An 11,452-nucleotide genomic window follows, 5' to 3' on the forward strand; every position below is an offset into this window, starting at 1 on the left:
GCAAAAGGCTCCCCGGTCGCCGCACCGTGGCAGCACACTGCACCCTAAGGGATGCGTTAAATGCTGAAGTGGAATTCCACTGGAATTTGCAAAGCTGCAACGACTAACAAAGATAATATGATGATGAGATTCAAAACTGAATTTAATCAAGCAGCATTTAAAAAACAGGAAAAAGCTAAATATGTTTATTTGTTTTGTGCTTATAAACAATCTCAAATGTCTTCTTCCTGGAGCACATTTCTTGAAAGAGAAATCTGTAAAGAAAAAGAAAGGTAAGTGGTAAATTATTACAGGGAACTGGTAACGCTGACAGGCTTTCGGAGTTGTTGCTTGCAGTAACAGACCGGCCACAGTGGGACAATTCGCACTTCATCAATTACAGCAATATCAATTACTCTGAACAAAAAGTGGAAGCACTTCCTAAACTATCTGTAAATTTCTGATTAAGAATTAAGTGTTTGAGTGTCTGCGTTACTGCAGCATAGCAATTAAAGGCCTTTTTTATTCCAGTCTATTCAAAAACAAGCTAACCGTCCACCTCTGGTTCAGAGAAATGCTTACATGATAGTTGGCGGACGTTTGGTCACACCCTGAGAGACATTCCTGCAGGCATTGGAGCTGAATACAAGCAAACAGCAGCAACAGTGCAACCTGTGCTCGACTAATTGTGCTCTGAGATCAAACAAATGCAGAAACTCGCTTTGCTCTGTCAGGACAGGAATTAACTGGATATTTCTGGTGGGTTTTTAGTAAAAGTCCAAAGATAATGTGTGCTCAGTGGATTACTCATCCCAGATTCATCCTTTGAGGTTTTTTATGCAGTCCTGTCGGTGCCCTGCTGCTTTATACTCAATGGTTTGCTTTAGATCAACCAGAGATGCACTGAAGGAGAATTTAGCAAGCTTCAATAGATCTGACTTTGCTTTGTTTTACAACATTTCTATTTCCTCCTGAGGCCTTAAACATACAGTTGTCTTACAAACACAAACTGCAATATATAGTTTTTCCACCTACAGACTTCTTCTGTTTTTGATTTCTGGTCTCACTTTAAACATTTCAGCTCACTAAACACATTTTAGATTATTAAAATAATAAAAGGATAAACTGAGTAAATGCAAAACAGAAAAAGGAAAAAAAGCTATTCAACCCACCCCATAAACCTGATAACTGATCAAAGATTTGTAATTACTAGAGAGGAGTCTTTTACATTATTGGCCTTCTCCTCCTTGCAGAATTATCATAATTCTGTCACCTCAGACGATTTTTGCCTGTTGAAGGGGTTCTGAAGCATCTTAATAAGATTTAGGTCTAGAGTTTGACTAGGCTCATCCAAAACTCCCATTTTGTGTTATGAAGAGCCTTTCAGAGGCCAGCTTGTTTTCGATCATTGTCCTGTTGCACAAACCCAATGCATGTAACAGGATTAATGTTCCTGTCAGTTTACAAAAGTCCTTCAAGTGTGAGCTGCTGTGATCTTGCGAGAGCTGTGCGTAGATAAAAAATGGCGGTATACTGGTGATAACAACCCAATCTACTCAGGTAAAAGGAAGACAATAAATCAAGGTAAAACATTGTAACATTTAAAAATTAACAATTGTGTCATGTTTCCCAATAAAACACACTGGACAAGGAGACCTTAAACAGCCTGGAGAGCTACTTAGACTCTGAGATAGGACGTCAAGCTCAGCGAGAAGATGATTGAGCTGTGATAATTGGAAGATGAAGGAGACCATTCTGGATATACAGGCCCGAAGCATGAGGGATAACATGGTCTCTGCCAGTATCCTGGAGCAGCAAGAAGAAGACGCCATGGCAGCGGCTGAAGGTCAGCTGATGAGGTAAAACACATCACCTTCCACCGCATTCACCGGCTCGGAGGCAAGAAGCCCGATAAAAACCGTCCTCGGCCAATTGTAGCCAAATATGAGCATTATAAGCAAAAAGAGCGGGTCAGTAGACGGGGCAGAGAGCTGTGAGAAATGAATTTCAGCGTCAACAACCAGTTTCCAAAGGAAATCCTTCATCATAGGCGAGTATTATTCCCAATCAGGAAGAGAAACATTGCAGCGGGCACCAGGGCTACAGTTGCTGTAGATAAACTTTATGTTAATGGTCAGTTGTTCTGAAAAAATGTTAAAAATATTTAATCAGCTTAAAATATTAAAGGCAGATGTTGTCTTACTGCAAGAAACTCATAAATCAGCTACAGTTGTAAATTATCTTAACTCACCTGAGTTCCCTAATGTGTTTTCCGGCTTCTATAACTCTAGAAAAAAAGGAGTAGCAATTTTAATCCACCAAAACATCAGTTTTACAATATTAGATGAAATTATAGATCCTGAAGGTAGATTCATAGTAATAAAAATATCTATTCATAACCAAAGGTTATGTATTGTCAATATAGCCCAAATGTTGATGACCCCTTATTCTTTCACAAACTTTTCCATGCACTTTCAAAACACCTGGATTGTTCTCTATTTAGCACAGTTGGCAATCATTAAATGTATTCAAACAATACATGAGAAATTTTGGTCTTTGCGATGCATGGCGATCTCTTTATCCTAACAGTAAGCAATATACTTTCTTTTTAAATGTCCATCATTCCTACTCTGGTTTGGACTATTTCTTAATCAGCAGCTCGCTGCTGTCTGATATTTCAGATGCTGTAATTTATCCTATTACTGTCAGTGATCATGCTGCTGTTTCCTTAACCTTAATAAATAAAAAAGTAATCCTACAAAACAAAAGCTGGAGACTAAATACATCATTGCTTAAGGATGAATAATTTATCAAATATTTTGAAGAAGAGTGGGCTTTATACTTGGAGTACAATGAGATGAGAGGTAAAACATTTCATTCTCATCACATAAAAAAAATATAGAAAACAAAAAGATTCAAGAATTAGAAGAAACCATGAAGTTTGGAGCCTCCTAGGAAGAGGGAAAGCTGGATAAAATCCATAAAGCTAAATCAGAATTAAATGAATTTAATGAAAAGTATAATATATAAGTTTTTATTACAAAGACTTCAAATAGAAAACCTTGAACATGGCAATAAGTCAGGAAGCATTTTAGCTAATCAGCTAAAAATAAACAAAGAAAAAACAACTATATTTGCAGTCACAGACTCAACTGGTAATACATTACATGATCCTGAAAAAATAAACAGCACCTTCAGAGATTTCTACAAATCCTTGTACACAGTGCAGAAAATGACATCGATCAATTTCCGGATAAAATAACATTTCCTTAATTATCACATAGTCAAACAATGACCCTGGATTCACAGTTGACAACAGTTGAAATTCAGGAAGCTCTTGAAAGCATGCCCAATAAGAAGGCTCCAGGTCCAGATGGATTCCCAGCAGAATTTTATAAATAATTCTGAAATATTCTGGCACCATCGTTCCATAGAATGTACCAGGAAACTAAGGAAAATGGCGGATTCCCAACAAATATGGATTTTGCTACCATTAGTCTCCTGCTTAAACCAGGCAAAGATCCTGTGTTTCCTACCAGCTATTGTCCCATATCCCTTATTAACGCTGACATTAAAATAATCTGTAAAGCTCTTGCCAAACGATTAGTAACTCCTCTCATGATCCACTTTGATCAAACCGGTTTTACAAAAGGAATGCAGTCATCCACAAATGCTCGGGGGCTTTGGCATTGTGGCTGTTGGGGGGTTTCCTGGGTCTCCTCTTTGCTCTTCCCTGTAATGGGGCAGGCAGCTTTCCCTGTGTTGGCCCCTGTTGGTCACCTTTGCTCTGGAGGTCCCTTCAGGCATCTGGGGTTCTGGCTTCCCTGGTGTCTGTCTTGGCACTCTGGGGAGTGGGTATTTGGCTCCTAACAACCACTATTGAGCATTTTTCTTTTGGATAAACCTTCCATAACACAAGCGCAGTCCCACAAACACCTACAGTTGCTGGGATCCAGATGCTTGCGGATTCACTTCTATACAGAAAACCCAATAGTTATCTTTAGCTGTCACTTCATACATCTCGTATTAAATAAGGCATTGGTTGTTTGTATCTGTAATACTTTATCTGTTGGTTTTGCTTTTCTTTTTATATCTCTCTTTGCAGGTGTAGAAGCAGACTCCGAGGATGTTATCTTGTTCTCTTCTTTTCCTCGCCTCTATTTTTGCAACCCTTTTTCCCTTTTAACATTTTGTTCCATCTTTTTCTTTTTTCCTCTTCTACCTTCCCATTTTTGTGTCCATCGAATGTTACATAGTCCTAGAATAAAATCTAATAAATCTTCTTGCATCAATAAATCAAGCGGAGCACTATGGCGAAAGCAGTAATGCTCCACTTGTGAAAGTAAAATCTGTTGGGCTCTCTTTGGCGTAAAGAAATCAATCAGTAATGCTACACTGCCAGACAGGACATGTTAAAAAAAGATATTTTACTAAGTGTGCACTGTTTGATCCATAGACCGGAAAGTGTATGGCACACTAGAAACCTCTCAAGATGTGGCTCTCTACCAAAAGTGACAGACTGGGTACAGAGAGCATTTCTTGCCTAATGTTAAAAGAACATTTAAAGTGTTCTCCGGTTTTTAAAGAAATACAAAACTTTGCTGTTGTTTGAAAATATGTCAGTCTTCAGTGGTGTATAAAAGATACATTTTTGTCATTTTAATACATTTTAATCATGAAATTAATTGAATTCAAGGCAACCAAGAAAGTATCCTCTCTGCAGTGATTTTTTTTTTAACATTCTCCATTGGAAACTAAGTAATTTTACCTCATTTTGTAGTTTTTAGACTTTTATTTATGGATAAATAAAAAACTACAAAACGAAAAACAAACAAATAGAGTTGATGCAAGTGAATTCCCTGGGAAAATTAAGCTACTGTATATCGATGCTAACTCAAAAAATCTATTTAGGAAAAGCAAGAGGAAACGCAACATGTTAATTGATTTGTATGTGTTTTTTATTTGCTCGTAGGCATCCTTTTCACAATGGAAGTTAACACGTTCTCTTCATTTCACTCAGGACTGTTCGGGATTTGCTTCTGGAGCGGATTTCTTATGGCAGAAATCTGTAAAAGGATACAAAATATAAATTGCAAGATATTGCAACAAACCGGTCATGAAGGTAGTCTCCAGGTGTTATTATTTACAGCAACAGACCTGTGAGTCCATCGTAGATGTATGCTTTGTCATGAGGGATTCCCAGACACTCGGCCAGCTTCTTATGGTCATCATGGGCGGCTTTATGCTGCTCGACATCCCGGTGAGAACCCTCCTTCTCTGATTCACAGACAAAATGAGATCACTTCAACCAAACTTCACACGAACTAAATACATTTCCTATCACTCTGAATACAAAGTTTAATAATTAGTTAAATAACTTAGCGTGAAATAAATTGTGTGTGTCTGTATTACTATAACTTAGCAGGAATTTGCTGGTTGATGTTTTGTAGGTCATTAGGAGACAGTCGGGGCAACTCTCATAGAAGTCAACATCACCAGTGTCGTTATACTCCTGTGGCACGCCATTTCTCTCTGTTCCTAATTTGTGAAATACACATATAAGGCTGAAACCACAAATAGCACAAAAAAAGGTTGCACTGCATACATAAAATGGCAAATAATGTTGGAAAACTCACATTTTTGAAAATGTGCAGCATGTGACATCAAAATTTAAAAAAACTACAACAAGCTGAATGTATTTTTAAAGTGGGATAATTTGAGCCGAAGCTATTTCTACAAACAGCTAAACTATTGGTTGAGGGGGGTCTTTCTGTTTATGTTAACATTTTAGAGTGAGAGTTCCGGAAATTTTAAGCATTGATTAATAAATTGTATGGTCGATGAATGTAAATGTTTCTTCAATTTTTAGTACCTACCTTAGAACTACAGAGAAAATGTAGATATTGTGCTAACCATCTACATTGAGACTTATTGCTGATAAATGTGCAATGTCATAATCAAAAGAATAAAGTTATATAAGTAAGAATAAAGACATTTCTTTACATTTATAACTCGAAATAGTAGATTTTAATTCAACCTAAGCAACCTTTGTCATTAATTTTTGATGAAAAATAAAAAGAGGTCTTACAGATAAAATTATATTTTATATACACCAATAACATTTTTTCTCTCTGAGTTCTTTCGGCTGCTCCCTACTACAGGGGGCACCATAGCTGGTCATTACAGCTTGTACGCAGACTTGGCCGAGTTTTTACATCGGATGTCCTTCCTGATACAACTAGGATTTGAACCCTGGTCCTGTTTGTTTCACTGCGGTTATATCGGACCAATCCTTTCCTGTTTTAGGTCAAGGTTACCCTTTCTTCTGCTCCAGAGAATTGAAATTCTCTAAAACAGTGGTTCCCAACCTTGGTCTTTAAAGACCACTGTCCTGCATAAGTCATATGCTTGACAGCAAGGAGACACGAAAACATGAAAACTTGAGGACCAGGGTTGGGAACCAGTGCTCTGAAAAATATAAATCATTTTGATAATCTCAAATGAGTTAAAACAGGATAAGTTTAATCTAATTTAATTACAAACAATGAAAACATTTTACATTCTTTTTATGCAGTCGATTTAAACAACTGTTTTCAACTGTATATTTACCTAAATCTTATGATTAGGACACGTTTAATGTATAGACCCATCTGTGGTAACACAAGTATCAGTTTCAGTCCTGTTCTATGTTGCAGAAATAAAGCCTTATAGTTTATGTTTTAAGAACAAATGGTTGTTAAAGGAGCATTGCACAAGTTTAAAAGATAAACTTTTTTTTCTTTCCCATACATGCCCTTTCAATTGCCCGATGTGTAAAATGAGTTTTCCTCTATTTATTGCAGTTGCCTCTATGGGCTCCATTTGTCAGTTCATGAGAGAGTGATTCTTTGGGCGTGTGCCTGGGTGTGCGCTTTCCTTGGCTGCTTTGCTGAGTCTCCGGTGTAATTGATGCATTGGTGAGAGAACACAGCTAACTCCGATATTTATAGCTTTCTTACTTCAAAGGACATTATGCCTCTAAACAAAAGACCTGCTGAGGCAGATGTTTTTACCCTTGTACCTTGTAGTGCACAACGCTGGTGTTATTTCAGCTTGTTGCCAGAAGGGGGGGGGGGGGGGGGGGTAACGTCTTCAAAGCTCTGGAACCTGTGCCATGCTCCTTTAAATTTTCTTGTAAAAAAAAAAAAACCGTATGTTGTGTTTGAGTTTCATCTGGTTTTACTTGGTTCTATCTCTTGTTGCCGTGTGTTGTTGACTCTGTGCAGTCATTGGTAAACAGACAGCAGGCGATAGATGGGGCTTCCTTCATCTTGTGACTAGAACATTTTTTATTAGAAATCTGATTTACAGCTGTTTTGGCTTTACATTGTGTGCAACTTACGGATAGAATGACACTTTAATGTGGGATGTTCAGCGCCATCAGAGGGGACCGTCATGTTGATGAAGTAGGTGGTGCAGGAATTGTTAGACCTTCATAAAGTAGCGATGATGTCAAACACAACTTCAACAGTATGCTGAACTTCAACTCTCAACGAAGCCTTAATAAATCTACTGAGGGTGGCTCCTTTCTAATGTTTTATTTCAACATTTTTGTCTCATGCCTTGCTTAGATTTTTATGTTAGGACTTACGAGAACATGTTCCTCTCGATGTACTCGATTGTTTTGTTGTCGGCGAGGAGTTTAAACTCTACGTGGGAGCTGGTCAGGTTTCTCAGCAAGCCGTGGCCAATTTCATGGTCAGAGACAGACCAGACCAGAACCCATGCCCCGTAAATCTGCAGAAACATAGGATCCAAGTCAAATACGCTTCCCCGGGGGAAATGTTTGATTAACAGATTTAGACCACGCAAAAGCAATCTATGAACTACTACAGCATAGAAAGAAAATGCCATAGCTTTTAGAGCGCATCACTGTAAAAGCTGCCGGACATGTCATCAGTAAAATATGTAACTTCACAGCTTCTGACCCAGAGGAAATGTTTAAAAGTAGCTGTTCAAATGCTGACTTTGGCTCAATAACAACTTTGTTGATGCGGTACAAAATAACATACATGCATGACAACATTTGAAGATATGCTGTAATATAACACACCGACCAGAACCATACTCACCTCGTGCAGATCTTTGCCGGGCAGCCTTTTGGCCAGACCCTGGCATTCTTCTGCAGATGGTGCTGCGTTGGAGCCGATTACAGCGAGGGCAAGCAACAGCGAGGCCTTTGCTACACTCATCTTGCACTGAGATCCAACAAAGACACACACTCACTGTGAACTCCAGGTCAATTTATAATCATTCTGGGCCTCTGCTGGCCTTTGGGGCAGTCCAAAGATAATGTGTGTTCCATGGGTGACTTATCTCAGATTCACCCTTTGACTTTTTCCTGTTTATTCTTCTCCATGTTGTGGAAATGTTTGTGAACTAAGGACTCTCAGAAAGACCCGTAACATCATTATATAACACAAGGCTGTTTGTCAAGCTTCAGAAACTCTGGCTTTGGGTTTTGTTTCTTATACAAATCTGGAACATTCTCTAATGATACCTTACACATAGATCTGTTAACCAAGTGAAAACAAAATTCATGGAGGAAGGATCGAGAGAGTTGTTCGACTCAGACAGAATTTCAATTTTATTTTCAACTTCTGCCTATAGAGTCAAGTAAGGGACTGCGAGACAGAGGAAACGTCCACAACTGAAGGCAAAGCACCGTCTAACTCTTTTATAGACCAACTATAACTTAGGTCACATTTTAAACCCTAGACCAAGCCAGGTTTCACTGGGTGGAAGGATTTCTTTTTGTTCTAGGAACGTGATACGGTTTGTTAGCTGCTGTTCTCTAACAAATTTCTTAAGCCGGCTTTACGCTGACTATGCTCCTTGTCTGCTCCGTCCTTCCATTGGGAATTGTCCAAACTGAATACGTGTAGGATCCGTTCACGCTTTTAGAAAGCCATGCCCCCCCTCCCCTTTATTTTGAAGAAATACTGGATCTGCTTTACACTTCCCGTGTCTGACTTTCTGTTTGGCTCATCTGGGTGTTTTAGGTGGACGTGTTTTACTCCACCATCCATCACAAATGGATTCCCTCTCACAGCTACTTTAACATAGGAACCTCATGATGTCCCTTATCTGCGCTAAGGAGCTATAACGTTTCCCACAATCCTTTGTGAGACATAACGTATAAGCACAGCACGGGAATTAACAAAACTGTCTTGAGAGAAGAGAGTGCTTACTTTGTAGTTAATTTTCTGAAGGCTGTAACCCCAGATTTGACTCACATCATCAATGTGCATTTTCATCACCTTCTGATGTCGCAGTTGAAGGCTGTCCAAAATCGGCACAACAGTCTGAAGCTCCTTTCCTCCCCATGATAGTGTTCTTACTGCTGACCCCATGATAGGTCAAGGAGCAGGAGCTAGGAGCTATATAATTAAGGGTATTCGGATGGAGCCATAGACTCGATCTGTATTTCTGACGGAAGACGGAGGAGGGTTCTCTGTCGTGGCATAGCTCCACGCAGCCGGTGGTAAATGTCCTAATGGCTTTTATTTGTGAAGTAACGGAGAATGCGCGGACAAAGGAATATGTGTGAATCCGGCTTTAGGATTTCATAGAACAGCTGGATTTATACTGACATTACACTACACAGAAATGCACTTTATTTCCTAATTAGCCGACTACAACAGAACGACAGACTACACTTTGTAAAAGGATCTGTGCACCAATTTACATGTAGGGGCTACTTTCTGATTCTTTACCACAAGAAAACCCGGAAAAATCAGGATGCAGATAAAACAAACACAAGTTATTTGTGCATTAAAAGGATTCTACATCAAATGCAGCTCCCTGTCATGTTTTAGCTTCTGCTGTCTGCCTGCTTCCTCACTCTCCTGCCTCTGCAACGTGAATTATCTGCTACGCCTGTCATCGTTCTCCTCTGCAGCAGCTCAGTTAGCCAGGCCATTTTCATCTGTTCACACGCTTGTATATTCTGAGGCTCTACACACACACCTGTTGCCAAATTAATTTGAAAGTCTTAGTGTGAGTAGACGTTTCCGGCCTGTTTTGACAAAGATCTTGAAGGTGGAGGAGCAGAGCCGAAAAGCTGGATGTGCTGGTACGCAGACTGGCTTCGGTGGTTGAACTCAACGGGGTGATGGGATAAAATCTGGAAGTGAAGCGCGGAAAAGCCCAACAATTTGGAAAATTGGGTTTCACCATTTGGAGCCAGCAAAAGACTTAAAGCTGACAGGAAAGTCAGTGCAGCTTGTCTCATAACAAATAACATATTTGGTTTATGCCCTCCCTATCTCTACTCCTGGATTGCTATGGCGGAGAATGCTCAGAACTCTCCCCTGCTCCCTCCTCCCCCGCTGACATCTGCGGATGCTTTCTGAAGTGTTGGCCGGCTGATAACATCAAGGACAATGGCCTCTGGAGAGTGTTCACAGAAATATAAACACTTTCACCCAAACAGACACACATAACTGATGCTCATATAAACAGATGAACTTACACGCGACTAGCCTTAAATGTTTACCTTCTGCTATATGTGTCTCGTCTTATTTGTGCTTTTTGTGCAAGAGGTTTTTTGATATCTCAAACTGTATCCTGTTATAGGATAAAGTATGAGTTATGTTTTTTTCCCCTCCCACCTTACTTTTTGTTGCCTCTATCTTTTCACAGAGAAATGGCAGCGCCATGTGGGCACCGTGTAAGGCGGTTCCTTGGCAGCAAGGCCTCAGTAAATCGTCTCCCCCTGAAATGTTTGTGATGTTTGTTATGTTTTGGCGATTGTACTGAAACAACAATTTCCCTCTGGAATTATTAAAGCATTTCTGATTCTGATTCTGAATAAAAAGTGACGCTAAAGCAGTAAAGAAGGAAAAGAGCAGAACTCCCATCATCCTGGGGAAGATCCTGGTCCGACAGGTTTTCCGACTGCACGGTCTCCCTTCAGACATCGTCACGGAGCAGGGCGCTAAGTTTATATCCAGGTTCTGGGATGAGTTCTGCTCACGTTTTTGGGGTTTCCGTCAGCCTGTCCTTGGGGTTCCATCCCCAATTAACACCACAAGTGTTCAGCCTACTGTTTTTAGAAGGGAGGGGTTTATGTGTCACAGAAATTAAAAAAACCATTGCAAATCAACCTCAGAACAAATGAAAATGATCATGAAGATGAAGGCTGAAGCTGGACTGACACAGGTCCTGTTCTGACATGGGCTGAAAGACCGCTCAGAGAGGAAGAAGCCATTAACAAAGAAGCACAACGTAAAAGCTATTCTTTGTGCCACCAGGGTAAAAAAACAACAACAACAGCTTCAGTTTATAGACGTGTGGTGGCACAGACTTCATTTGAAACATTTGGTAAAAGTCATCATTATTACATTTGTAAGAAGCATGTGAAAGAAAACTCCAAAATTTTTAACCCAAGTCATCTGTTTTAAAGACAGTCTGGCTAAATGCTGCCTCTTTC

General features: G+C 39.6%; 1 protein-coding gene across 1 annotated transcript; it reads right to left on the minus strand.

Annotated features, from left to right (window-relative positions):
- Window positions 1-4,915: 4,915 nt before the first annotated feature.
- LOC105937793 (saxitoxin and tetrodotoxin-binding protein 1) lies at window positions 4,916-8,248 on the minus strand. Its single transcript, XM_012879296.3, has 6 exons — window positions 8,091-8,248; window positions 7,610-7,755; window positions 7,361-7,449; window positions 5,392-5,517; window positions 5,137-5,256; window positions 4,916-5,045 (listed from the first exon to the last, which is right to left on the minus strand). The coding sequence occupies exons 1-6, from the start codon at window positions 8,208-8,210 to the stop codon at window positions 4,996-4,998; spliced, it is 651 nt and encodes a 216-aa protein (XP_012734750.2). The 5' UTR covers window positions 8,211-8,248; the 3' UTR covers window positions 4,916-4,995.
- Between the last annotated feature and the right edge of the window lie 3,204 nt (window positions 8,249-11,452).

This window comes from Fundulus heteroclitus, chromosome 13 (assembly GCF_011125445.2).
Source record: "Fundulus heteroclitus isolate FHET01 chromosome 13, MU-UCD_Fhet_4.1, whole genome shotgun sequence".
Lineage (NCBI taxonomy): Eukaryota > Metazoa > Chordata > Actinopteri > Cyprinodontiformes > Fundulidae > Fundulus > Fundulus heteroclitus.